Consider the following 27,835-nt stretch of genomic DNA (forward strand, 5'->3'; position numbering starts at 1 on the left):
ATCCTTCATGAAGTTTATAATGTTCAGTTTTTTATTAAAATTGTTTTAGACAGTTGTTGTTCAACTGTATGATCATTTTTGAGGAAATTATTTTGTGAACAGCAGCAAACCAGAGAGGGAGAGGAGGCTGGTGAGGAAACAGATGCATCTTTAGGGTTTTAGGTGAGGTTTTAAAATGATAGTGTGATTAAAAATACACTATTATGAATTAATTGTAGGCTAAATTCTGTAACTTACATTTAACGTAACCAAAGTTCACCTATTCTGATGTTAATTTGTAAGTTATTATAACATGATAATTTCCTAAAGTTTCAGTCTTTGATTTGATACTGCATAGTTTTATTTATATATAAATACATTTCTGAATGTAAATTCAGATCTTATATGTTAATAAACCGTTTTGTTGACAGCATTAAAAAGTCCTCTTTGTTTTGAAACGTTGGCGGGGGTTGTTGAATCCGAACCAATGTTGAGACCAAACCTACAACCTTGGTTGAAGTATATGTGAATGTAAATACAAAAAAATAAGTTACTATTCACTGGTTTCACATGCAAAATTAATCCACAAAAGTCATGCTTAAACTAAATTAACTGTCTCTCATCTGCTTTACTCCTTAAATCCTGTTCAGAGCCCCAAGCCTTGAGTTTCTGTTTCAGTCTTTGAGATGAAAATGAGAAACTGAGTAACCTGCATTAAAATCCAATTACGAAGCTTTCCATTAACATATCCCACTCAGCTGCAGCCCACTTAATATCTTTAACACAGAATGAAGAATTAAGCTTTTTAAATCAAGACAAGATTTTTGAAGTGGGTGAAGTAGTTTTTAAAAACAGCTTGTACAGCAGCAATTAGTTGTGAATGAGCAGTATCTTCACCACATAAAAGCTGTTGCTGTCTGACTATAGCACAACGACTCATTTGTATTTGTAACAAGTAACTGATGAATATGTAGCTACAGTACAAAGCATCAAATCTCAGTGACTTCCGGAGGCGTTTGATTCGTTGCGGATGACATCAGCTGCGGAGTGAGTTTGCGAAAAAAAAAAAAACACCCCGGCGCCCTCTTCTCTCCCCGGTTACTGAATATGACACAATGTCTGCTGATATAAAAAGCTAGGGCCACTCCTATCGAGGCTCCACTTGTATGTCTGGAGACCACTCCGGAGCTCTGCAACGAATAAAGGGAGGAGGCTGCTGTTGGGATCCTGCCTGCTGTACACAGGGAGAGAGACAGAGAGAGACCGAGAGGAGAGGATGGCCACCCTCGTAGAATCTGCGGAAATGGAGACTTTAGGCGGCCAAAGCAACACCGGGGCATCTCCGACATCCTCCAGCCCCGCGCAGCACTTCAACGACAGCAAATTTTACCTGCTGGTGGTTATCGGGGAGATCATTACGGAGGATCACCTGAAGTGTGCCATTGCGGACATAGAGAAAGGTAAGATGGAGCTTTAGGAGGGGGGGTTGGGGTGTGAGTGTAGGCCACCGAGAACTGAACTTAACATCTTCGTAACAACTTGAACAGATGTATATCTTAGAAGTTCGTTGCATAGCTTTACAAGCCAATGCAGGCTGTTGATGCACCTGTTTGTCTGCTCAACTTTGCGCATGATTACGATTACGCAGATTTACGCATATTAATGAGTAATTAACAATTTATGAACCTTTTTTATTGGCTAACTATCATAATTAGAAGAGATGTTGTTCATTATAGGACTGTTGAACAGCCCCTCCCAGTAACATGACCATCAGCTGTCGCTAAATAGTCACACATCTTTTCACCCACAGGTGCCTTCCCTGTCACCCACCCACTTCCTTTAGGAGCAGTTAAGCTCATTATGATTGTTTTTTTTCTGTAGTATTAATACAACTAGGCCAAATTGTTGTCGTCCACACACACACACACACACAGACACGTGTTCCAGGTCCTCTAATAAAGCTGACAACAATGATTCAGCATTGATTTCGGACTATGCGTCAACAATGCATCATATCGCATTTCTTTGGCTCCAGTGCAGCTGCGTTTTTCTCCCGCAGCACCTCTGCCAGGCTTTATTCAGGTGCGTCAGGCTTTTGTTTCAGGAGAACGGAGGGTCCCACGCATTCATTCACGGCCACGAAGAGACAATAAGGTTATAGGTTTCTCACTGTTTGTGTTGTCGTGGGAGAAATTTAGTTACCAATTACAAGGCGGAACAAATACGCGCTCGGTGTTTGAGATTGTAATGATCATGATAACGAAACAATAACAGATAAAGCCCCCGTCCATCCCGTGGGAACACGTCTCCATCATCATCATCATCATCCTGCATCCAGCTCTCTCATCCTACACCGGCTGGTGGGCGTGGCTCGGTCCGCACTGCGGTCCCTACGGAAAGCCACAAGGACCGATTTTCAAAGTGAGCAGGGCGTTTTTAGAAATGCTACAGCTGCTGTAGTGGCCTGCCTCCCTGGCCTGGATGCTCTGTTTGTGTGTGTGTGTGTGTGTGTGTGTGTGTGTGTGTGTGTGTGTGTGTGTGTGTGTGTGTGTGTTAGAGAGAGAGAGAGAGAAAAAAGGGGGGAGGAGAATATGGCGCAGAGACAGAGTGGGTGGAAAATCAAATGAGTGTTTTTAAATGTAGGCAGAAGGAATAAAGCTTAATTTTGCTACACTCATAAAAACAAGCTTGGATAATGTGTGACACTTTGTTAAAGGTTAAAAATGCTTCTGTAGACGACAGACATATTGTTTATTTTTGTGTATCACTTCATTTTAGAATCATCTACTATCTAGAGTCAGAGGCAACCTGTTAGAGCCACAGTCCACTTTATTTTCTTATTTAATTAACATTGTGGTTATTGTGTGGGCCCTATAACTGAGTCTAATGCTGAGGTTCAAAGTTTATTCTAGTCTCACCACAAGGTCCATTTAGTGGCTGTTCTGTTCATGGCTTGAAAGTTGGGAATGAAAGCGTGTTCTATATTGTATACAAATTTTGTTTTGATTTTCTATTTTTGTTCATCAAATCTGTTTTGTATTATGATGTGTTATTATGCATGTGACACAATTGTCATTCCTTCAGTGGCTTATTGATTGGACAAAGAAAACAACATTTTATCATTGTCACCACTGTTAATAAGTCATTAGTGCCACACCCTTTGTTTCATGTTTAGACCAACTATAGCAATACCCTGTTGAGTTGTGTGAAATAAAACCACCTTTCATGTGCAGTTTACCTCAGAGAAAAACACTTAATTCTCTGTTTAGAGTTGTTTTCTCTCTGTTCCCACTTGATGTCATCACCTAACTTCGCAGAAGCCTTCATTAGGCCTCCAGTCTGTGTAATCAGGGAGAGAGGGTGATGCCACCATGACTCAGCTCAGTGGAGGCTACCAGTGCGTCTAGCCCATGGCAAAACACAAAAAGCACTATAGATATTTCCTATTATAGATTTTTTTCTCATGCCAAACCAGTAACAAGTCTATACATGGAGGTAAAGGATCAGTGAAATTGATGTGTGGGTGAGGATGAGACTTTTCACATTTGTTAGACCTGTTGCCAGGTTCTCTGTGCAATGTCTACTGTGTGTATTGATTCATTTCCAGACAGCAGAGCTAACATGCTTTTCTTCACTGGTGTCTTCCTTCCTTTTTCTTCCTTCTTAAAAATTTTCTTGGTGATTTTTGTGTGTTTGTTTACCTTGCAGGGATCCGCTCATGGGACACCAACCTTATTGACTGCAACCTGGACCAGGAACTCAAGCTGTTTGTCTCCAGACACTCAGCTCGTTTCTCAGCAGACGTCAGAGGTAAACTGGAAATAAAACACATTGCCTAAATAAGTTTCTAATAGCTTCAGTTGCATCCGAAACAGAACCTGAGAAACACTCTTTCCCAGTGATGGAAGAGGTATGCAGATCATTTACTTACTGTAAGTAAATTAAAACTGCAGCAGTGTAAAAATACTAGTCATGCATCCAAAATCTTACTTAAGTACAGTATTAATAACCACCGAAAGTATTAAGCACGCTAACCAGCTAGCCCCAGCCCATCTCGTCACTTTCTGGCGTATTATAGCCTCTTTTCTTGTAAATGCAATAATGGCACAAGCTCCTGTCGAGCAACAATCACCACCACCTGCTCCCGGCAAGAAACCGAGTTTGTCGGCAGAGAAAAGTGACAAATAGCCCCTTTTAAAGTAACTTGATAAGAGGGAGTAGTGATTGTCATTTTAAAAGCTGTGTGTGTTTTATATGAAAAATAATTAGCAAAGTAACCAGTGTCAGTAAAATGTTGTGGAGTAGAAGTATAAAGTAGCAGCAAATGGTAATTGTACTTTACTCAAGTAAATGTACTTAGTTACATTCCACCGCTGCACTTCTCAGCAGCGTACACACTGTCATTTCACCGTCAGCTATAACTTCCCTGCAGTCTACTAAGCAGAGGGGTTTTATTACTTACCCCTCGATACACCCTCTCAGCATTTTGTTGCTCCTGCTTTTATTCCTGTATCGTTTGCAAGGTGAGGGAGTGGCTCCATAAAGGGGGAACAGATCCAGGGTGTCAGGACATGTGGTCTGTCAGTGGGCAGTATGGCCTTGACAGTCAGCAGCGGTGAAAGCTTCTGCTTGGCTCTGCTCCATATTGGATATGACCAGCAGGGCTTCATACTTCACAATAGATTGATGCAGCTGACATTTGCTGCTGCAGAGTAAATCAGCTAATTCATTTTAATCCAATAATATCCCTGTATCAAAATCTCATAATTGGCCTTACAGACATGAAATACTCTTTAGAGGGAGTTAAAACATTGTGATTTATCTGTGATAGCATTCAAAGGGACTCCAAATCCCCAATCCCTTTCATCCCACCTTGTTTGTGCCAATTTCCCATCCTCCATTATTCTCTCCCGTTCTTCCTCCTGTGTGCTGTTGCCTTGCAACCCAGTACGAGATGCGCAGTTGATTTGGGAGTAATTAGCAGAGTAGAATCCCCAGTGGCAAGTGTCTGTCCGTGAAAATAAAGGAGGGAGGAGAACAGAGAGGACTCGTGGAACAGAGAGCGTGAGGGGATCAGAGAGGGTGAGGGGATCAGGGAGGGTGAGGGGAAAAGAAAGGATGAGGGAAAAGCAAACAAGGGAGGGAGCAAGGATGATGGGGTAGGACAGAGGAAAGCATACAGCAGGTTATGAGGAAAAAATAGGGCGTAGATGGATGAGTGTTAAAAAAAAAGCTGCAACATAGAGGAGAGAAAGAAATGCAGAAATAATGAAGCCTAAGAGTCGATGCTGAATAACAATAAAACTCTCATATTTTCTCTTATAGTCATGCCTCAGGCTTTTGCCGAATCTCCCTCTCAAGGGAAGGATTTTCATTGTCTTTTGAACTTTTAATACTTGAACGGCTTTATGGAGGTCTTCCTGCAAAACTAGAATATTTTCTTTGACAGTGTCGGCCTTTGATGTTCACAAAGGACAGTTACCTTGCACTGAGTCAGGATTGGTTTTGTACTGTACATCAAAAAAGCTGAATTATCCATATATCCGATGTGAAACACAAAATTAACAATTATTTGCTTTTTTGCCAAGAGTTAGATAAGAAGATTGATACAGCTTTCATTTATGAACCTTAAATATGAAGCAGCTAAGAACTTGTACAAATGTGTACAAATCATATGTTGTTGTTGTGATAGGCTGGAATAATAATTATAAGTAGTAATAAAAGTCCTGTCAGAAATTTCAGGAATTCACTGCTCCTAGTGGAGAGGTAAGTAGATTTTGTTAACGCTTGATCCAGGCTAGCTGTGTCCCTCTGTTTTCAGCTTTTATGCTAAGCTAACAAGCTGCTGTCTGTATCCTTATATTTGCTGGAAAGATTATGCAAGTATGGTATCAATCTTCTCATCTAACTAAGAAAAAGCATATTTCCCAAAATGTGAAACTGTTCACACAAAATGTCAGTCAAACAATAACAGTGTTTTCCAGGATAAAGGTGGTGGATTAGCTGATCTGCTGACTTCATGTGAGGTATAATTTCAATTTTAGCTCAATAGAATATATTTGTATGATGAGGTTAGGGCTCAGTGCTTACAGGAAAACACAAACCAGCGGGTGGTACTGCGGTGGAGGTGGATGAATGCAATTATCTGTCTGCTTGATAGATGACTTCCCATCCATCACACTATGATAGTGCAGAGGAAGCCTGGATCCCACAGTGAGGAGGAGGAGGAGGAGGAGGAGGAGAAGGGAGCAAAAAAGGGGCCAGACAGGAGACCCCCAGTGTGTCCCTGATGGACATATGTATCATATGTCCATCAGGGACACACTGTCTGCTTACACATAGATTTCCCAGCACTTTACATTCAGCGCTGACAGCACTGAAGCCTAAGAGGCAACTGGAGAGTTAAAAGGCGGTTTCTGAACCACAAAACCATTCAAGGCTCTCGCTTATGAGATTGTTGGAGACAACACTGCAGCTTAAGATCAATAGTAATTAAGAATTGTGTTGTCTTTTGTGAATACATTTGTCAGAGATAAAGATCATCCTGATTCTCAACATGTTTCGCAAATACATGATGTCGATGACTGTAAATCAGCAGATTGATTGATCAGTCACGCATCAATCAAGCTGCATTTCCTCTTCGTATTCATAGCTGAAGGAATTGAGAAAGAAACAGACTGTAGGAAGACATTATCCTGTAGTGATTATTGCCCATCGTGTTGTCATTCAAAAGGAGTTTAAAGCCAAATGTTATTGATCGGCATCAATACTACGACACAGGTGATTGACTGTTCTGTGAGTCAGCAGACCTAATAGCAGCACCAGTGCCATCAGCTCCATGCCCAGACATGTCACGTATGCTAGTTCGCTTTTTAATCCAGTTGTGTGGGGACACGTGAGCAACTGACATTGAAAACTGTGCTCAGGGGGCCCCCATCTTTGCTGCTGAAAGTCACCGGGGTCAATTATTCTGTTGTGGTGGAAAAGGAAATGACAGGAAGGAGAAAGGTGCTGACACACACAAGGGGATCCACCTGAGGAGATAAAATTATAATCCTTATGTGTAAGGGATTTTCTTTCGTGCAAAAGGAAGGAGGTGCTGCATTTAGTTGTTCCACTGATCTATTTTTGGTGCGGTGCCAACCACATTGATGTTCCCCTGTGTGGTTCAGTCTGTGGCAGACAGCCTATACCAGTCTTGCACTTTCTATTCAGCCAGAAGGAGAATGCTCAGTGATGCATGTCACATTACCTCGCATCCCACTGAGACAGAGCTGCACTGGGCATTAAGGATTTTTATATCGATCAAGGTAATTGTCAGGGTCAAGCAAGCTCCAGTGCACAATCTGTCATCTTTTTTGACAAGTTAGCTTAGACACACAGCAATTTGTCAGGGTGATGGTGGTGGTGATGGTGGCTTCTTTGTGCTTCAACAGACCTTAATGTGTAAGGACCGGGCTGTATTTTCAGTTTCATCACATAAAGGCCAGTAAGCAGGGCGTTACCCGCCGAAAGACACAAAGAAAAACAAGATCCTTTTCTATTACATTAGCAGTTACAAATATGGCTTGTGTACAGTGCCACAAGCAGGAAGAACAATAGACGTTCATGATTGATTGTTGTCTCATTTCACAGACCACTGAAAACTGTTTCCTCAGTCACATGTTCTCACAGGAGCTCTGGTCATCAGTTTAAGACTGCTGCCTCTTGAGAACAAAGCTCAGTGAGGCTGGTTTCTCCCAGAGTCAACTGGGATTTTGACGATGCTGGTATTAGACCGACACAAATTTCTGCTAAAACACTACAACTAATAAAGGGCACATGCAAAGGGAGCAGGCTGTTGTGAAGACCTATTGAAAATGTATCAAAAATCAATCCAAGGGCTGATAATTCAGTTTTATGACTTTATCAGGTAGAACACTTCTGGACTCTTTCAACCATCAATGCAGAAAAAGTTCACCTTAATTACATTTTACAGTATTTTTTTCTTTAAATCAAAATGCTCAACAATCATGACACTGTCATTTCAGTCTAGAATAAGACCAAGAGTCTACAACCACGCTAGTGGCTCTTTGGCAACGTGCTAACAATTATATTGTTAACATGCTGATGTTTAGCAGATACAGTATATGTTTGCCATGTTCACCAGTGTGTTAGCATACTAAGATTTCCTAATTAGCACAAACAATTTACAGCTGAGGCCTATGGGAATGTCATTAGTTCTGCAGGTATTTGGGACAACAAAAAAACACTCCCCTCTTGCAGATGCCATTTAAGTATCCGTCAAGATATTGAATTGATATGAAAGCTCAAAATTAAAGTCACACCAGGAATATTTTCCCTCCAGACAACTGACTCCATAAAACAAATGGATTGCAAATGGAAACTGCTATAGGGTTGGCAAGTGCCTGGGAAATAACTAAACCCAGAGTCATTATTTCTACCTTCACTGAATTCCCCAGATTATTAGAGACTAATAGTCGTGTATCGTATGGAAGGAACTTCACTATTAACAGTGAATGAAAGAGTTTTCCATATGGAGTGACAGCCCTTTGGGAGGAAGTAGCAGTGTTAATGGATATGTGCTCCATGATGAGAATCCGCTATATGAAATATGTATGGAGGAGTCGGCCCAGCAGCCAGAAAACTGCTGCAGTATCATGTCTCTAGGGACGAGGCACACTCTGCCTTCAATAGTGTGTTTCTGAATTTGAAGCTTATATTCCAACACCTCACTGCCCTCTCAACATCACCGGGAACATATTCTTGTTTGTCTTATTGTCAGCATTTATTTTGCTTTTACCAGAGGAAATTGATCTACATTAACAAAATAAAAGCTGCCTTTTGTCAGTTGTCTCCTGAACAATTCATTGATTGTGTATTTAAAAAGAAATGAAATAACAAGGCGAAGAAACAAAGATCACAATCCATCTTTGTTTCTTCTCCTGGGGCTGAGTGAGTGAAGCCTGATGTGTTAGGGTGAATAATGATGCCAGGGATACCCTGTGTGTGGCTGGTCAGCTGGGCAAGAGGATAACCCCCTAATACACACGGAAAAACACACACTGTGGGATCAAAGCCATTATCATAATCAATCATCCAAAGCCAGGAATGATTGATTATAAGCCTGTCACACTTCACTGTTCGCTTTCTGTGTATCACCTCTGTGTTATGAAGGAAAATGTTACTCAGCAACAGACTAAACCATGTTTAGTCCACATTATACAGAAACTGAAAAAATATTGGGTCTGTATTATTTGTCATCTCATGGCAATTCAGTCAGAGAAGTCAAGTAGAGGGGGTAACGAATGATTAATTAGTTTATCATCTGAAAATGAATCTGCAACAATTGTAAAAAATAATTTTGAAATAATTTCAGTTTTAAGCAAAACTGTGAACCCCCCCCCCACCTTCCAGCTTGTGAAAAATGTTCTGTTTTTCTTACAGTAAATGAGATATTTTTAGGTTTTGAACTGTTGGTCAGACATTTTTTACTATTTGTAACATAATTGGTTAGAATTTGTCTGGTTGCACAGATCACAACTTTACTGTTTTGGTTCACTGTCACCGCTCTCATCAGCAGGCAGCTGTTCTTGCAAAAAAGCTCTGAACATATTGCTGTTGTTTGATTACACTACAAAAAATCGTATTACCCCAAATCCGGTGCCGTGGAGTTGCTAGACGATGTTTTAGAACAAAGGATGATAGAGGAGGAATTTAATCCTAAACAGCTTTTACTGCAGTGCAGCGGGAGTCAGGGTATAAGGAGAAATCTCTAGAGATTTCATCCATCTTAGTGATAAAGAGCTCTACTCTACAGAGACCATTAACATTTACACAGCCATATTGGAACTGCCAGATTGTCTGTGTTTGATAAATTAGTTGATAAATTTGTTGAGTCCTGCCCCTCATAGGAGCCAGAGGAGTAGAAATTTATTTAAAGGACTTTGTGTAATCAGTGTTTAATTTCATTATAGTGGAGGCTTACAATTGTTGAAAGTCAGCATAATGATTTTTGATTTTCTCTGTGCTTTTTGTGGTTGAACTTCAATACAAAATAAAGGACAACAGTTTGTCCTATCTGACCAGAAAAGACTCAAATCTTCTACATCTCTATGCATCATGTTTGCAGAGAGAGACCTGTTGTGGTTTTATGTTTACAAGCACATTTTGACAAATTTTCTCTAGTTAATATGGACTACGTGTATAACTGTTGATTATTTTAGAGTGTTTAGTCTATAAAATCTCACAAAGTACTGATTACTGCCCCTCACACTTCCCTGATCCCCAAGATGATGATGATAACTTAAATGTCTTTTTGTCCAAAACCTGAAAATATTCAATTTGCTGTCCCATAAGATAAAGTAAAGCAGCAAATCCTTACACTAAGTAACTGTAATTGAGGTACTTTTGCATTTGGTTGAGAAAAATAACATAAATATTAAAAAATTCTTGAAATAGTGGTTGATTCATTTTCTGCTGATAAACTAATCGATAAATCAAGTAATCCTTTTAACTCTAAGAAGCAGCTCTAATTTCTTGTAATTAACTTGTGAGAGAAGTACCATATCAACAATATAAGATACAGACATGAAATACAACACTTTGCCTTGTTATGACAGAATTATGTGACTACAATCTTTTTTTTTTTTTTTTTAAATAATTTGCAACTATTTTCTATTTTTTTCTGCAGGGCAGAGAATTCTTCACCATAAAAGTAATGTCCTGGAGACGGTGGTACTTATCAACCCTTCAGATGAAGCAGTCAGTACTGAGGTAAAATGAGCTATAATTGACGATCTATCATTTTGTTATAACCTTCATTCTTTGTGTAACTTGGTATTTCATCTTCTATTCTCCTATTAAATGGATTCACAAATTGTATTTATAAAACAATTACAGCTTGAAAAGGACTATTATTCAGCCTTGACTGTCCACCATTTGTGGCCAATTATCCACTCTGGTAATATGCACTGCAGTTTGTTGCTGTTGGTTGGAATTTAAAAATAGGAGCAATCAGAACCTCAAGGGAAAAGACTAATGTCTCCTTCTCAGCCAGATTTTTACCCTTTGTTATTGCAGTAAAGCTTTTGAACATTTTGATGGGATGACAGAAATAGGGGGGTCAGGAGCACGGATGACACAAGATTTTCTCCAGTGTCAACGCTCCTTTTCAGTGTTGCCTCCACCCCCTGGCCATGTCTGCAGTCAAACTGTGCATTAATAATATCTCACAGCACAGCAGGATTGACCTGGCCAGCCGCCCAGAACAGCTGATGTTGCTGAAGTAGAAAAAAAAAAGACCAATGGAGAGACAGAGAGGCAGAAGATAGAGGGATGACAGGAAACTTAGTAGAGAGGACAGCAAGAGAACACGTCAGCCAATTAGCTAATAGATTTGGGTAACATGAAACTGGTTATATTTCAAATACACTAAATCATTAAACTGATTGCTGCAGTAAGGCTTTGTATTGCCTGTCTCTATAGCCAGTAATAATATTATTGTATAGTATTCCTTCTCTTCTCTTGCAGTAAATAAATGACTAGTCTCTTTTTTTTTTCCAAGGATCATCATTTCTTTCACTTTTCATCCATCTGCTCTTAACGCTATCATAGAAAACAATATTATTTTCCTCTTTAAATTTCTAGGTTCGTTTGATGATCTCAGACACTGCCAGGCACAAGCTGCTGGTTCTCTCAGGGCAATGCTCTGAAAACACTGGGGAGCTGATTCTTCAGTCTGGATCCTTCTCGTTCTTCAATTTCATAGACATATTCACCGACCAAGAGGTGAGCAAATACGAGGAATATTTTTGTAAGTACATGATTGACCTATAACGTTGTAATATTAGTCTTTCCAAAGTTAAGATGCACATATTCTTGTCATTAAAAAATAAAAAAGCCTTGAGATTTTGCAATTTAGCTGTCTCACATCATAGATGAAAATATTCTATATTTTGGTTTGTACCTTTTTATAGCGATTTTAAATAAATTCAAAAATGCATGGTAGTGATTCTCCCAAAAAGCAACCATTCTAGTTTTACTTAATAGACTTATAAGTATATACACATACTGAAGCTGTGATTGCAGAGCATTATTTATTTCATTTGACTGATTCCAGTATGTTAAAAATTAAAAGTCATTACATTTTTCTCATGCCTAGATTGGTGAATTGCTCAGCACCATTCACCCAGCAAATAAAGCCAACCTTACACTCTTCTGCCCTGAACAAGGCGACTGGAAAAACTCCAACCTGGACAAACACAACCTGCAGGACTTCATTAACATGAAACTAAACTCAACTCTCATACTCCCTGAAATGGAGGGCCTCTCAGAGTTCACAGAGTATTTATCTGAATCAGTAGAGATCCCATCTCCTTTTGACATGTTAGAGCCACCAACCTCTGGTGGATTCCTCAAACTCTCCAAACCGTGCTGTTATATTTTCCCTGGTGGTCGCGGTGACTCTGCTCTTTTTGCCGTGAATGGCTTCAACATGCTCATTAATGGCGGCTCGGACAGGAGGTCATGCTTCTGGAAGCTGGTGAGGCATCTGGACCGGGTGGACTCCATCCTCCTGACCCACATCGGTGACGACAACCTGCCAGGCATCAATAGCATGCTGCAGAGGAAGATCGCAGAGCTTGAGGAGGAACAGTCACAGGGTTCGACGGCTAACAGTGACTGGGTGAAGAACATGATTTCTCCAGATATTGGCGTTGTGTTTGTGAATCTTCCTGAAAACCTGGATAACCCTGAACCTAATTACAGGGTGCGAAAGAATGTTGAGGAAGCAGCGTTCACTCAGCAGTTCCTCACCAAACTAAATCTGAGGATGGAGCCTTTGCAAAGGCCCGTGGGAAACACAATAGAACCGATCATACTTTTTCAGAAAATGGGCGTCGGGAAGCTTGAGATGTATGTGCTCAATCCATCAAAGAATAGCAAAGAGATGCAGCACTTTATGAAGCAGTGGACAGGTAGTGAAAAAGACACCACATCCATTCTGCTGCCAAATGGAAAAGAATCTGAGTTCCCTGTATCTTACCTGACTTCTATCTCTTCGCTCATTGTGTGGCATCCTGCAAATCCCTCTGATAAGGTTGTGCGCGTTCTCTTTCCAGGAAATGCAACCCAGCATCACATCTTTGAAGGTTTAGAAAAACTAAAGCACTTGGACTTCTTGAAGCTGCCAGTTGTCACTCAAAAAGCACTGTCTTCTAATATGCCATCAACACCAACACTAAAGCAAGCTAAGATGAAACACAGAACAGACAGCAGAGAGAGTCTAAAGTCTACCCCAAAGCCATCACCAAGCAAGAGCATAAGGAAGGAATCAAAGGAGGAAGCTCCAGAAAAGGCAAAGACAGATGCAGAATCCACTCATGAAAAAACACAAAAGACAGAGAAAAAAGAAAAGGTCCTGCTGAAAAAGGCAAAGGCACCTGAGAAAGAGTCGAAAGCAAAGTCAGAGCAAACTGAAACTCCAGAGAAAAAGAAGTCTGAAATAAAGCCCAAAGCTGAAAAGGAAAGGATTATGAAGAAGGAGACCAAAATGTCTTTGGAAAAGAAAAGGGAGATTAAGAAAGAGGTAACAAAGAAAGATGACATACACAAACAAGAAAGTAAAAAAGATGAAAAAGTAAAGAAAGAGGAGCCAAAGAAAGTTATAAAAAGGGACATCAGAAGAGACTCACCCATGAAGGAGAAGAAGGAAGATAAGAAAGAGCTAAAGAGAGATGTCAAAAAGCCCTCTAAAGACATAAAAAAGGCCACTGAAGAAAGGAGTCTAGCACCAAAACCAAAGCCCCTGAAAAAAGACGATGCCTCAAAGAAAGATGCAGGAACACCATCAAAATTAAAAGAGAAAGGTAAGCCAAAGGTTACAAAGAAAGAAACAAAGGTGGATAGTGGCAAACTTGCAGCTAGTGTTGCTGCTGCTGTTGTAGATGATCCAGAAGCAGAAAGAGCTCTGATGTCCTCACCAGAGGATCTCACTAAGGACTTTGAGGAGCTCAAAGCTGAAGAGTTGGTGGAGGATGATGCGACGGTGCAACAAAATCAGGAAGAGGCTGTGATGATCCACAGTGAAGAAATAATGCAGACCAAAGAGTCACCTGAGGCATTAGAGTCAGTGGACGAGGGTATAACCACAACAGAGGCTGAAGGAGACAGTGGAATGACCCCTGATGAACAAGTTCTTAAGGGAAAACTCAATGGAAGTGCAATTGAGAAGTTTGAAGATGAGGGTACTGTAATGGAGGAGGCATCAGAGGGAGGAGATTATGAAGAGAAGGGAGAGACGGAGGAAGTTTATGAACCACAGAGAATGGAATCAGATAAAGACAAGCTTACTCCAAGTGAAGATGAACACCTAGACAGACATGATGAAATCAAACCAGAGGACAGAGTTGAAGTCATAGACAATGTAACCAATAAAAATGTAGAAGATCAGCTCAGAAGTGAAAGGCAAACAGAGAAACAAAGTCTGTTTGTGTCAGCCTCACCCAAAGTGTCCTCGCCTGTTTCTCCAGCTGCATCTATCCATGATGAAATGCTTCCTGTTGGCTTTGAGACCTCCACAGCCTCTGATGATGAGAACCGAGATGAAGCCCCTGAAGATTACACTGTCACCTCTGGCTACACTCAGTCCACCATGGAGATCTCCAGTGTGCCTACTCCCATGGATGAGATGTTGACTCCAAGGGACATTATGAGTGACGAAATCACCAATGATGAGACTGAATCTCCTCCACAAGATGGCGACCGGTTTGAGACATCAGCGGCTGGGGAGTATGATAGGAAGAAGCTTTCTCCACTTCAGGATATGCCAGTATCGGATCATTCGCAGAGTGAAGCTACAGAAGGCCAGGACTACACCCACTCCGCTTCCACCATATCTCCACCTTCATCACTAGAAGAAGATAAATTCTGTAAGGACTTTCCACCTTCAGGGAAAGCTGAAGGGTTTGACACAGCTCAAGAGTCTTCTGAGAAGTACAGTGCAGACTCAGCTAGACTCAGGTTAACCTCCACGACGTCACCTCTTATTCGTTCTCCCTCAGTGGATCGCAAGGATATGTTTGATTCTCCATCAATTTTTGCAGCTCCAATAGAACTGTCCACCACACTGGCAGGGTCCACCAGAGAAAGAGCGGATTCTTCCATCAGCCCAGATGACAAGACACTGGAAGGAGCTAACTCCCCTCAGTCCTCTGGTCACACACCTTACTATCAGTCACCAGTAGATGAAAAAGCAGCAAGTCTACCACCTGCATCAGAAGACAAAGAAGAGGGTCCAATAATTGTGGAGGTCACAAGTGATAAAGAGGATTCCTCCAACAGAGTTACCCCGGAGCCTGATGAGCCACAACAAGAAAGGAGTTCCCCTGTAGACAGGGTAATGTCCCCTCCAAAAAGCCCACCTCCAGCTGAAGCTGATTCCCCAACAGTCCCCAAGTCCCCCTTTGATATAGATCAGAAGAAATCTGGAGAATACAGCCAGTCAGTCTTGTCGTCAGCGCCAATGACCAAACTTGAATCAGACACCAATCCTTTCACAGCTTTCAAAGAAGAGAGTAAAATGTCCATTTCAGAGGGTACCACATCAGACAAGTCAGGAACCCCTCTGGAGGAAGTGGTAGCAGAAGACACATTTTCACATTTAGCTTCAGCATCCACTGCCTCCCTGGCCACCAGCTCTTTGCCAGAGCCAACCACTGACTCTCCTTCCCTGCATGCTGAGGTAGGCTCTCCTCACTCAACTGAAGTGGATGACTCGCTGTCTGTCTCTGTGGTTCAGACCCCGACCACCTTCCATGAGGCCGAGGGATCCCCATCCAAGGAGGATAGCCCCAGGCCCATGTCTATCTCCCCAGACATCTCACCAAAGTCAAAAAGCAGAATACAGATGCAGGACACAAAATCCCCAGAGCACTCTACCATGTCAATAGAGTTTGGCCAGGAGTCCCCTGACCACTCCTTAGCCCTGGACTTTAGTAAGCAGTCTCCAGAGCACCCATCTGTGGGAGGCAGCTCACGTGCTACGGAGAATGGCCCAACTGAGGTTGACTACAGCCCCTCAGACGGAACAGATGTAAGACCATCTGGAGAGCCTGGATCCACAGTGGAGAAGCCTTTGCTTTTTGAAGAGACTGATTCAGCCCGTGCCACTTCTGCAACCCCATCAGATGCATCCCAGTCCACACCCTCTGTTACGACCCCATGCCAAATGACAGACATTCCACATGTGACTGAGCAGTCAGAAAAGTCTCCAGTCACCCCCAAGGCATCCTCTCTCACCCACTCTCCACATTCCAGTGAGCCATCCCCAGTGCTAGGAAGTCCCCTGGGTAAAGACAGCACCAGCCCAATTTCGCCATCTGCAGAGAGCATTTCTAATAAATTTGACACACAGCAGAAATACGACAAGTCACCCTCACCTCCCAAAGCTACTTCCCCATCATCTTCTTTTGCCTTCACAAAAGAGGAGAAACCTTCCCCACCAAAGGAGACTAATCCCTTTAAATGTGTGGATTCTACATTAGAGGCAAAATCCCCTGTGAGCCCCAAAATTCCCTCCCCATCATATCTACCTCTCTCCTCTGATCTGTATAATTGCAATTCTGCCTGTGGCTCCAGGGACCCAGAATCAACAAAGAGGAGCCCCTCTGCTCCATCTAAGACAGATGTTGACCTCTGCTTAGTCACTTCATGTGAGTACCGTCATCCCAAGACAGAACTTTCGCCATCTTTCATCAACCCTAACCCTCTAGAGTACTTCATTAATGAAGAGAATGCCTTGGGTGAAGAGAAACCTCTGGCCAAGTCAGGAGGAGGACCCCCACCTCCAGGAGGTAAGCTTCCCACCAAGCAATGTGAGGAGACCCCACCCACATCCATCAGTGAATCTGCCCCCTCGCAGACAGATTCAGATGTTCCACCAGGAACAGAGGAGTGCCCCTCCATTACAGCAGATGCTAACATTGACTCTGAGGACGACTCTGAGACCTTGCCCACTGACAGAACCCTGACCTACAGGCATCCAGATCCTCCTCCAGTGGCTTTCAGGGACTCTGCTCCCTCCTCAGGCCACCACGATGTCTGCATGGTGGACCCAGAGGCCCTCAAGGCTGAAGAAAACCTCCACAATGCTAACACAGATGGAGGAGAAAAGGCCAAGAAGAAAAAACTCTCCAAAAAGTCATCATCACCAGCCAGGAAGACAGGTCTATCAAAAGTCAAGGACACAAAGACTGCCTCTCCAAAGAAGAGTGTTGGAGAGGGGAAAGATGCCAAAAATGCGACAAATACAACAGCGTCCAGAGGTGTGAAAAGTGCCACATCAGGTAAGTACAATGTACTCATTGTCATCACATATATATAATTTTATTACTCTATACATTTTTGTGAACTTCTCTGAAAAAAGGTATATTTTTGCCTCTTTCAGGTACTGGCAGTGGAAAGGCATCAGGTGGGGCATCTCTGCCCAACTGTCCTCCCATGTACATGGATTTGGTTTACATCCCCAATCACTGCAGTGCCAAGAATGTGGATGCTGAGTTCTTTAAGCGGGTGCGCTCCTCCTACTATGTGGTCAGTGGCAATGATCAGACAGCTCAGGAGCCCAGTAGGGTTGTCCTTGATGCTCTGCTGGAAGGAAAGGCCCAGTGGGGAAACAATATGCAGGTATGTTTTGAGCATTAATATTGCAGCTATACAACATGAAATAATGTGACACTGTAAATGTACACAGAGCTCCATATGCATTTGGATCTTTGGCCACCAGGGTTTTTTGTTTTGCTTAACATGAAGAAAGTGAAGTGACAATTTTAAGCTTAATTTTGAGATTTTTAGTCCTTTTTGTTAATGCTTTAATTATATTATAAATTAATATCTTAATTTGCAGGTGGCCAAAAGGGTTTGGAGGTATAAAGGTTATATTCAATAGATTAATTAGTTATATCTACATACCTCATACCAGCCTCAAATTATGTTACTATTATCAATCTAACAGACCTTCATAAATAACTTTCAGTGCTTCAATTTCTGTTAAAACCCTGCAAGTAATAGGCCTACTACCAAGCCCTGCATGCAAACATCAAACACATAATGTCATTTATCAGTCAAATCTTCACAGCTAAAAAGGTCATGTTCATTTATTTATATTCAAGATGCCACTGCCATTTAATGTGATGTGATTTAACATTATATGCGACGTAACCTGATCGTGATGTATAAGGGAAAAAGAAGCAGAAAGATCATTTTTGGTTGAGTGCTTGAGTTCAGAAAACCTCCCTCCTCTTTAATGTCAGGTCACTCTGATTCCAACCCATGACACTGATGTGATGAGGGAGTGGTACCAGGAGACCCACGACAAGCAGCAGGAGCTGAACATCATGGTCCTAGCCAGCAGCAGCACTGTCGTCATGCAGGACGAGTCTTTCCCGGCTTGTAAGATAGAGATGTAGGCCAGTTCTGCAAGAGATCTGTGAATCTGGAGGCCTAGTGACTGATAATGAGATGGATCATTATTTGTAGAGGAAAACAAATCCATGTAGCATAAAACCTAAGCAGACACTTAAACACTTACATACTATAATGATACTAAACCCTAAATAATGAATATCTGCAATGAGGACTGACACTAACAGAAGGACAATGTATTCTTTATAAAGTAGATACATCATTGACATCCTTATGGTGTTATCTGATTTTTAGGCATAAATGAATTGTAGTAGGAGGAAATTAGAAACCAGCCTAGCCATGATTGTCCAACTATACCAACTCTAGCACAGCTCAAGTAATGATGTTGTGGAATGAAATATCCCTGCCTATGGTATATTCTTAAGCAATGGCTGTTATCCACACCAAAGGATAAACAATATGTTTTCTGTTATTGCCTTAGGGAGTCAAAATGAATGTATAAGAACTGGTGCAACTAGCAGAAGAGTAGGCAAACTCTACACACCGGAGGGAATCCATAAAAGGACTGTTAAATGGTTACATAGTTGAATGATGGTAAATATAAATGAACTTGAAGGGATACTCAACACTGATTAGCATTAATATGATGTCTGACTTCATATTCATCACCGGCGAGACAGAGTGCCCCTACCATTGTGAAACTGTTTCATATGTTTTTTAGTCGGCTGGGTTTTATTTGATTTAAAGTGGGTGTTTTTCTTCTTTTGTCTGGTTTATGTTGCTGCTGATGTATGAAAATTAATTTATTATGTTAAATTATTGAACGTGATTGTCCAGATCGCCTTTTACACTGTGCAACAAAAAGTTGCCTCAGAACTCTCTCCCCTTGCCTTTGTCACATCTGTAAAATCGTATCATTTTCCACAATGTTACTGCTTGTTAGAGGCCTGCCTTTTATTTCTGTTTTATTTACAGATTTTAAGTTCTTTAAGAAAGAGAAAATCAGATCTTATTTCTATTACCTGTTTTTTATGTAATCATTGAGCTATGGGGGGAGCTAGCCTTTTCCCAATGTAAAGCTGGTGAAGCAGGATATTTTCATAAACCTTAAAATGTCTTGTTTTTCTAAAGCATTGTACTATAATTATAAATAGCTTCGTGGCCGATGGAATGGTTGAAAGACGTGCATGAGTTATGATATATTAGGATTTTTTTCCTTCTTCTTTTCATGGGGATTTTGCTCAGACTTGCATTAGTAACAACAGGGCTATATCAGCTAAATAAATAAATGTGAGGAGCATTTTATGATTTCTGCAAGTTGTGCCATGACATTGTATATTACAGTAAGTCAAGCAGTTGCCTATGGCACTGTCTAACTGTAAAACTGATTTTCAGGTTGATGTGAGCATTTAGGGGAGGATGAAAACTTCTTGTGACATTAAGAGTTTCTCCTCGTTAGCCAGGATGAAAAGGAAGCAGCTTCCATGAGAGGCAAAGCCTTGAGAGGGGCAGCACACAGAGATGAGAGTGAGAGTGACTCGTGTGTTTTAGATGAAAGTATGTAAAACAAAAACTAGACACTTTAAACACAAACATGACACATACCAAACTAACAGTACAGAGGCCATAGACTATCTTTGACGGGCCAGCCTCTGAAGAAATATTTAACAAATCGACGCACGATGATTACAGACTTTGCTACTTTGGGTTATAAAATCAACTCACCAAACTCACCAGATGTTTCTGAAATTATGTCAGGTGTTCATGATACCACTATACACCACTTCTCCTGCAGGGGAACCTCAAACCAACAACATGACCATACTGTCAAGCAACAGCAAACCTACAAATTCTGAACTGACATTTCTCTTGACCTGACATTTCTCTTTTCTCTGTCTTCTTTCTCTACACTCCCTCTATTCTCTCTCTCTCTGTCTAGTTATCTCTGCCTTTTTCTCCTCATCTTTCTCTTGGGAGGACTTTAATAATGTTTGTCTGCAGTTGTGTGGTATATTTGTCTTGTGATCATGCATCCTCTCCGCCCCTTTTCCCAAACTCATATATAACCTATAGCAATTAGTTTCAAGTGAGTATTCCTTAGTGCTTTCTGATGTTTGTGTGCAATATTTCCTCTATCCATATGGCGAATCTGAAGTAAGAGGAACTACTACTTAAGAACAAACATTCAAAAACAACCACAATAAAATCTGTTGTGAAAAATAAGGATTTGTGTCTGTCTTTTTTTAACTATTTATAGAGCCAAGTTGTGTTATTATATACTATATTATAAAGGCAGTGTGCTAATTCTCACAAGGTTATATTTAGACATAGTCATATTGAATAAAATACCATTATTTTTACAAGCTAACAGATAGCGAGATAGAGATGTTTCAGTCTGGACTTAATTGTTTGACTAACTGACCTTACTGACATTGCCATCTATAGCTCCACACTGGCAGCGTTTAATAGACTCAACGTTTCTCTTCTTGTCTCATCTATCCGTTGTCAGTATTATTGTGAACTATACTATACACAGTACAAACATTATATAGCCTGTGTGTGCTAATTACAGACAGACATCCCAAACTGGGTACAAATAAAATCCTCTAGTATAATGATAGAGAGTGGCTGCCAAGTTAATGTCATATGCTCACAGATGATTGGCAGTAAGTGATAATGTGGCCAAGGAAGGAAGTCGTTTTTTTTTTACGTGTGTCCCTGAGAGCCAGACAGGATAGACAGGGAATTTATGTTTCCACATAAAGACATGGTGTGGACAGAGACGATGAAAAGTACTGAAAAATCTAACTACAATGGTAGTAAAATGGTACAGTGCAGTTTAACTAAGTTTCTTGAATAATTTGTCCTCTGCATTGCATCCCAGCTATTTAAAAGTGGTGGGCGGCCACAACCCATCGCCTGTGGAACAACTCATTAATACGAATATTATAATAACGCTGAACACGCATATCCTTTGTTGTGGGTACCAGGAGGAAACACCTGCAATAGCATAGTACATAAACCGGCTGCAGTCAGCACGAGCTTGAGCCCAGGACCATGCTGTAAAGCAGCAGTGCTGAGCTACTATGATTACTTCTAATTCAAAGGAAAAGCAATGAAAAAATACAAAATGAATAAAATATATACATCTCATAACAAATTGAAAGATCTAAAAAATATATAAGGAGATCTAGAATATGAAACATGTCAAAAGGATGTCAGAAAAATAATAATTTCGAGCATATTTAGTTCCTCCAGTATGCAGTCAACTGACGGGTGCCTCAGATCAGACGCCCCAGGGACACGGACTGAGAATGAACAGAGCAGAGTAGGATAAGAGGACATGTCTCCACGTTTCAGCATCCTTTTGTTGTACAGTGGGGGGCCACGAGTCCACACATTTAATGCCTCTCAGCAAGTGAACACTCAGCTGGTGAACTAGACTCTGAGAGCCGTTGCAGCGAATATAGTAGTATTAGTAAGACGAAAGCTTTTATATTTTCTTCCATATAGTATTACATTATTATTCACAAGTTATGCAAATAAGAGAGCATCCCTACTATTTATCCAAACCCAACATGCAGCTGCAGGCGTTTTATTTATGATTTAGTAGGAAATCAGTGAATAGGCATGCATATAAATGTACATCATAAGTCTTTCAAAAGATGGAAGCCAACCTATTTAATTGTCTTTCAAGGACAGTGCCTTTATAACTGTGGCATACAGGCTGACACTGTAATCAGTACCAGCAGTTTTTTTTTTCTGTGCCAAAACTGTTTCAGCAGGAACATTTATTAATGATGATGGGACACCCCAGGCACTTTCCAAAACTAAAAGGAAGGGCATGCAGGGATAAATCAAAGAAGATGTAAGAGCTACTATCTGTCGGCAGAACCTGGCTGTTTGTCAAGGGAAATTGGGTATGAGTGCTAAAATAGACCACCTACAAATGGTATTGAATTATCTTAGCAACCTTATGCAAGCTGCCACCACACTAAACTCTCAACCTGTAGCTATAGATGCGCAATATGTATGAGAAAAACTGTTTCTAAATTCATGCAAGCATACATATGCAGAGATAGCGAGAGAGAGAGAGAGAGAGAGAGAGAGAAAGAGAGAGAGAGAGAGAGAAACCCTCAGAGACACATATACCTTGCAGGATACCATAAATTATCCAAGGCCCCGTGTCTGATTGGCTGAGCAAGCAATCTCAGCTGGATGGGCTGAGATCTTGTTGCCAAGGCAACAGTGGGGGATCCTCCCTGTCCCAGCCCTATTTTCTTTCTGCAAGATAGTCTATCTTAGGAGTTCATTTAAGAAGCATCTTAATCATTGCAATGAATTTTTTACAACTTACCTACACAGTCTGTAGTGGTAACTTGCATCTTACTATTAAATCCTGTGCGAAGAATATTTGATGATGAACTTGACACATGCACACTGTACATTTGTGTTCATAAATTGTATTAATGATGAAGACATTAGTTTTTTTTCTATCAAAATTGTAACACAGTAAAACAAAACATTAAGTGCATTTACATTCATATAAAAATGTTTTTAATATAAAGTGGAATTTCAAGTCCATGACCCTCACAGAGGAAATGCAGCAGCACTCTTTTCTAAGGATATAAGTCCTTGGTTATGTAATGCTGTGTAGGTCAGTGGGTACACAAACTAGTGGCAGGGTTTATTATTATTTGTAAACAAAATCACATCTGTTAAAAAAAAAACAACAACAAAAAAACAGTAACAGAGTTGAAACAATTAGTCAACTGAACAATTAGTCGAATTAACAACAAATACTCTGGTAATCAAGTAGAATAGTTTCAGCCATTTTTAAAACAAAAACACCAAACTTTTGCTGTTTCTCAAATGTGAGGATTTGATGCTTTTCTTATTACCTATTTAACTGAATATCTTCTACTTTTTAACAATTGGTTGGATAAACCACGAAAATGTAATACATGAGAAATTATGGGTACTTTTAACAGTTTTGTGAGATTTTATTAACAAATGAGTATTTGAATAATCAAGAACATTATACGTAGCGAGTGTGTATACTGAACCTGCCGCCTCCTTCACATTCATAACAACCGTATTACTGAGGGCCTCCTCTCAGTTTCTTCGTCGTTCTCCTTCACAAAACTGAGTGAAAAACAACACACCAGCCATGTTTAAAGCACAGTGCAACAGCACCACCGGCAGGCTAAAAGAGAAACAACTTTGTAGTTCCGTGACAGTCCGAAATAAACTAAAATGCTTATCACGAAGTCTAAGAAAACATGATTCACATAAATCAGCACAGCTTCGTGTAACTGAGTGGAAACAAATGACGATAAAGATGTAGAATTAAAACGAGTTGTACTACTGTACCGGATTACTAGTCGCTGCCATGTTGGATTATACCATTTACAAACTGCGTATCACAAATTTCAAAATAAACAGCTATATAGACAGTCCTGCTCTAATTGAAATAGTTATATGGTGAAAGTACATTTTAAAATGTGATTGATTATTCTGGGAGGCAATTTGTGTTTTAAACCTGTACAATATGTTCAAAAGCATCCCCTTTGTTTTCATTGCGATGGTACAGTCAGTGGACACTATGGCGCTGGGCAGATTTGGTAAATGTTGTCGGTCATTACCCTATTATCCATGTAAAGGAGTATTTTTAGGTGTTTTACAGCCAGGATGGATTGAAAGCTGTACAGGAGGTAAGACGAACAAAACTCCTTCACATGTGTCCTGTCTGAAACACAGGGGTCCGCTAAAACTGGCTGGTTTCACAGGCAGAGAGAAGCTACATTAGCAGCTTGTAATGAACACACATGCGTACAAAGGTATTTTAACGTTACATTAAAAGTATAAAAATGGAATAATAGTTACCTGGCTGCAAATTGCTTTAACAGTGCATACAGGTGTGTTGACCTCTCATCAAAATCACCCAAAACTAGGTTTACCTGGGTTTTTATTTGCAGAGTTTGCGACAGCTGTATGATGAACATTTTGAACAACTGTTATAAGAAACCAATCAGTACTGTAGTGCTGAAATGATAAGTTGATTAATCATCAGTCAATTGACAGAAAATTGATAGGCTTGAAGTCTAATAATTGATCAATCATTTGTCTGTTTTTAGAGGTAAAACTCGCTTTAAACAGACTTTAAATGTCAATAATTTCTTGTTGTCCTACTTTTCTATGATGGTATGGTCCGTATTGGGGGTTTGACATTGGACCATGTTACCTTGGGATTCAGGGAATAATAGTAATTGTCAGACCCCCTGATAATGAAAATCATTTTTGGTTACTGGCATCTGAATAACTGTTGTCTTTGCAGCGAAGAGGCATCTGTTGTCAGAGGATGTTATCAAACTTCATGACTTTCAGCAAAGGAAACTGGCCGTGGCTCACCTCGTCACTGGATCGAAAGGTGAAGTAATTGTTCTCACTGGCACTAAGCTGCAATAAATTGTTTCATGTCATACATGCACATATGCGTTATACGTGATACACAAAGATTGAAGTTTTTACCTTATTTTTACAGGAAATTGTATTGAGCTAATCAGCGAGAAGCTACGAAGGAATGAGCTGATACTGAGAGATGAGCTGAAGCTTCTCCTTCACCTGTGCCAGTCTGCTGATGACATGGTGATAGCCAGAGATGTCATCTATAGGTACAGTACATCCTTTATAGACAGTTTTGTACCTCACAAACAAGCTGTGCAAGACCTTTGACTTTCACGCAGATTTGAATGAAGGAAATAAGATTATACCCACTACAGGGAGCAAAAAAAAAATGTCTTCATGTATCAAGTATCTTAATTCTGTATAGATGATCTAATAATTTGCTCTCACTAGGTATCACGCAGAGAACCGAAACTTGGCATATGGAGAGTTTAAATTTGGTCCTCTCTTCATGAGACTGTGCTATGAGCTGGGTCTGGAGGACATGGCTGCTGCTACACTTACAGATGTGGTAAATTTTTACGTCAGCCACTACTCTGGCTATTGACAAAGTTGTGTTAAATATATATATATATATATATATGAATATGCCATTTTCTCTCACTTGTCTGAACAGAGAATGAGAGGGTTTTTCAATGACGCAACGTCCTTTAACATCGCCATAGACATGTTATTCACAAAAGGCTCTTATGAAAGTAAGTGACAGATTAACTTTCTAATTTTTTTCTTTTAAATTATTGTCACATTTTTATAATATTCCAAATGTTGGCTGTTGCAGATGCTCTGGAGGTACTAAGAACAATGAGGAACCAAGGTGTACCGTTCAACAAAGACACACACACACTGGCAGCTGGTACCTGCTATAAACTGGTAACATTTAAATTATTTAATCTATAATTTTAATAAAAGGGGAGTTCGTGTCTTCAGATGCATCAGGTGTTTGTTGTGAATTGAGGTCCTGTTTTATGTTGGTCAGAACACAACAGACTCCTACAAGATCTGCATTGCCCTGATAGAGGAGGGACAGACCAAAGGGCAGTTCATCCCCAGACATGCTTACTGCTTTGCTGTAGCATTAGCACTTAGGCAGGTAAGTTATATCTTTTTCTATTCCCTTCATTCATTTAAAATTTATTTGGGAGATTATATTTTGAAGAAATGTGCTATGGCGAGTTTATTTCACTGTCATCAATAATCTGTTTTTTCTTTTTTTTCTTTTTCCAGAATGACATTGAAAAAGCTCAGTCATTGTATTCACACATTATGAGCACAGACAGCAGATTATGCCAAAATTTAAAAGTAAGGGTGCATCATGTAACTATATTATACTACATATACATTATTGCTGTTATTGTTCATTTATTAATTTGTTTTTAACTGTGATTTAGATTGTAATACTAGTGATGTCAGGAGCAGTGAGAGAGGCCATTTCCACCCTGTCTGCAGCCGTGTTGCCTAAAAGCCCTTTTTTTGTGAAGAAGCCCGAGTTTTCACAGGACGTGGTGAGTCAAACACCTGACTGTTTGCTCAGTGGTACAGAGGCTACTTATACTTAAAAGATAAATCAAACAATTAGGGAATAGCTACAGATGCAGTAATTAAATGCATAATTTGTGCTTGCTTCCTGGCAGAGGGGTTTTGAAAAATGTCTATGCAGTTTATTCTTTGAACAGAATGATGTAAAGCCTAAGGGACCTTTACTCAGTTTGTTGTGATCAGGAAATGTCACTTGAAATAGTTAATACAAGCTACAGAGATTGATGTTGATGTAAATTATTCTAAAAACCGAACTCATTGGTCTCTCGTAACCGCTTTCACAGGTGAATTTACTGCGCTTGCGGAGTGAGTGTGGACCACACATGATGGAAGTGGAGCGGACAGTGACTCGGCTTGAACAAGCCGGTCAGTTGACTCAGCAGACCCTTGACGGCATGCTGTGCCACACACCCAGAGGGAAGAGGAAACTAGCACCAATACTGGAGGAGAGGAGGATCAGCCGAAGGACTCTGAGGCCCCTACAGTCCACTCTGCTGTCTGAATGAGGAAGCCTGCCTTAGGTGTTGGAGCTGGTCACTTAAACACACACAGATGACTGTCACGATTATCTACTTCTCCTTAAACACAGACATAGTCATCCCCCTGCAGATTGGGCTTCCTATCCAACATTTGACGAAAGAGGTCACAGTTCAAGTTTATGCAGAAGGCACTTAAAAAGAAAAAAACCTTGTAAATTGGTATTGCATTTCCTTGTAAGAATCTCATACGGATAACATAAGTGATTGGGAAGAATGTGTTGTGTGATTAAAGATGAATTGGATATTTAATAATGAAAAAAATATTCTTTGTTTTGCTTTGATGTGTAGGGATGTGAGTGAAATTATGTTTATTTTGCCATCTTTAATACTTTTTACCCATTCAATCCTAAGATAACAACCATTGCTATTTGCTTTATCCAATTCACAATGTAACATCTGACCACTAGCAGCCACCAGTTTGTGCCTCTTTCACATTTGAGTCACAGATGCACACAGTTGCAGCTTCAGAAACAGGCTAAAAATCCTTTTAATTGTGCAGTAGACAATATTTTTTGGACTATATGGTTAGAAGAGTCTGGAAGGATTCTGGAAGTACCTTCATATAGAAGTGTTGCATTAGGACAGTAGATAAAAGCAAAACTGGTGGTGAAGGGAATAAGTCAAAAGCTTTTTGTTTTTTTTTTACCAACCGTTGAAAGCTGAAGAAGTATAGAGCTTTTTATATTAACATTTTTAAATCTTAAATTAATAATATCAAATGATACATTCAGGTCAAATGTAATTTGTCACTTTCTACTTTCAGGACAGTGGCAAGTGTTGTCAGACAACCTTAGCCGGTTATGTATATTTTAAAAAGTCGTTGCTTAGCTGTGTGACTCAGATGTAATGCTATGCATAAGGGCATAAAGTAGGGTTATAGTTTACACTGA

General features: G+C 40.3%; 2 protein-coding genes across 2 annotated transcripts; both read left to right on the forward strand.

The window, feature by feature from the left end:
- The first annotated feature begins 1,255 nt into the window (after positions 1-1,255).
- Positions 1,256-20,628, forward strand: map1b (microtubule associated protein 1B). Its single transcript, XM_022766441.1, has 7 exons — positions 1,256-1,439; positions 3,688-3,789; positions 10,673-10,755; positions 11,629-11,769; positions 12,143-17,327; positions 17,429-17,667; positions 18,294-20,628. Exons 1-7 carry the CDS (start codon positions 1,256-1,258, stop codon positions 18,447-18,449), a joined length of 6,090 nt encoding a protein of 2,029 aa, XP_022622162.1. The 3' UTR covers positions 18,450-20,628.
- Positions 20,629-23,980: 3,352 nt separating this feature from the next.
- Positions 23,981-27,206, forward strand: ptcd2 (pentatricopeptide repeat domain 2). Its single transcript, XM_022766449.1, has 10 exons — positions 23,981-24,119; positions 24,743-24,835; positions 24,950-25,079; positions 25,264-25,381; positions 25,487-25,565; positions 25,649-25,740; positions 25,847-25,960; positions 26,095-26,169; positions 26,259-26,372; positions 26,691-27,206. Exons 1-10 carry the CDS (start codon positions 23,990-23,992, stop codon positions 26,910-26,912), a joined length of 1,167 nt encoding a protein of 388 aa, XP_022622170.1. The 5' UTR covers positions 23,981-23,989; the 3' UTR covers positions 26,913-27,206.
- Positions 27,207-27,835: the final 629 nt, after the last annotated feature.

The sequence above is a fragment of the Seriola dumerili genome, unplaced genomic scaffold, assembly GCF_002260705.1.
Source record: "Seriola dumerili isolate Sdu_G_001 unplaced genomic scaffold, Sdu_1.0 BDQW01000853.1, whole genome shotgun sequence".
NCBI lineage: Eukaryota > Metazoa > Chordata > Actinopteri > Carangiformes > Carangidae > Seriola > Seriola dumerili.

Coding starts and splice junctions, on each gene's coding strand:
- ptcd2 (XM_022766449.1), top strand. CDS start 23,990: ATGGTACAGTCAGTGGACACTATGGCGCTGGGCAGATTTGGTAAATGT. Junction 25,382..25,486: donor CTGCTACACTTACAGATGTG/GTAAATTTTTAC, acceptor TTGTCTGAACAG/AGAATGAGAGGGTTTTTCAA. Junction 25,961..26,094: donor TAGCATTAGCACTTAGGCAG/GTAAGTTATATC, acceptor TTCTTTTTCCAG/AATGACATTGAAAAAGCTCA.
- map1b (XM_022766441.1), top strand. CDS start 1,256: ATGGCCACCCTCGTAGAATCTGCGGAAATGGAGACTTTAGGCGGCCAA. Junction 10,756..11,628: donor ATGAAGCAGTCAGTACTGAG/GTAAAATGAGCT, acceptor TTAAATTTCTAG/GTTCGTTTGATGATCTCAGA. Junction 17,668..18,293: donor AGTGGGGAAACAATATGCAG/GTATGTTTTGAG, acceptor CTTTAATGTCAG/GTCACTCTGATTCCAACCCA.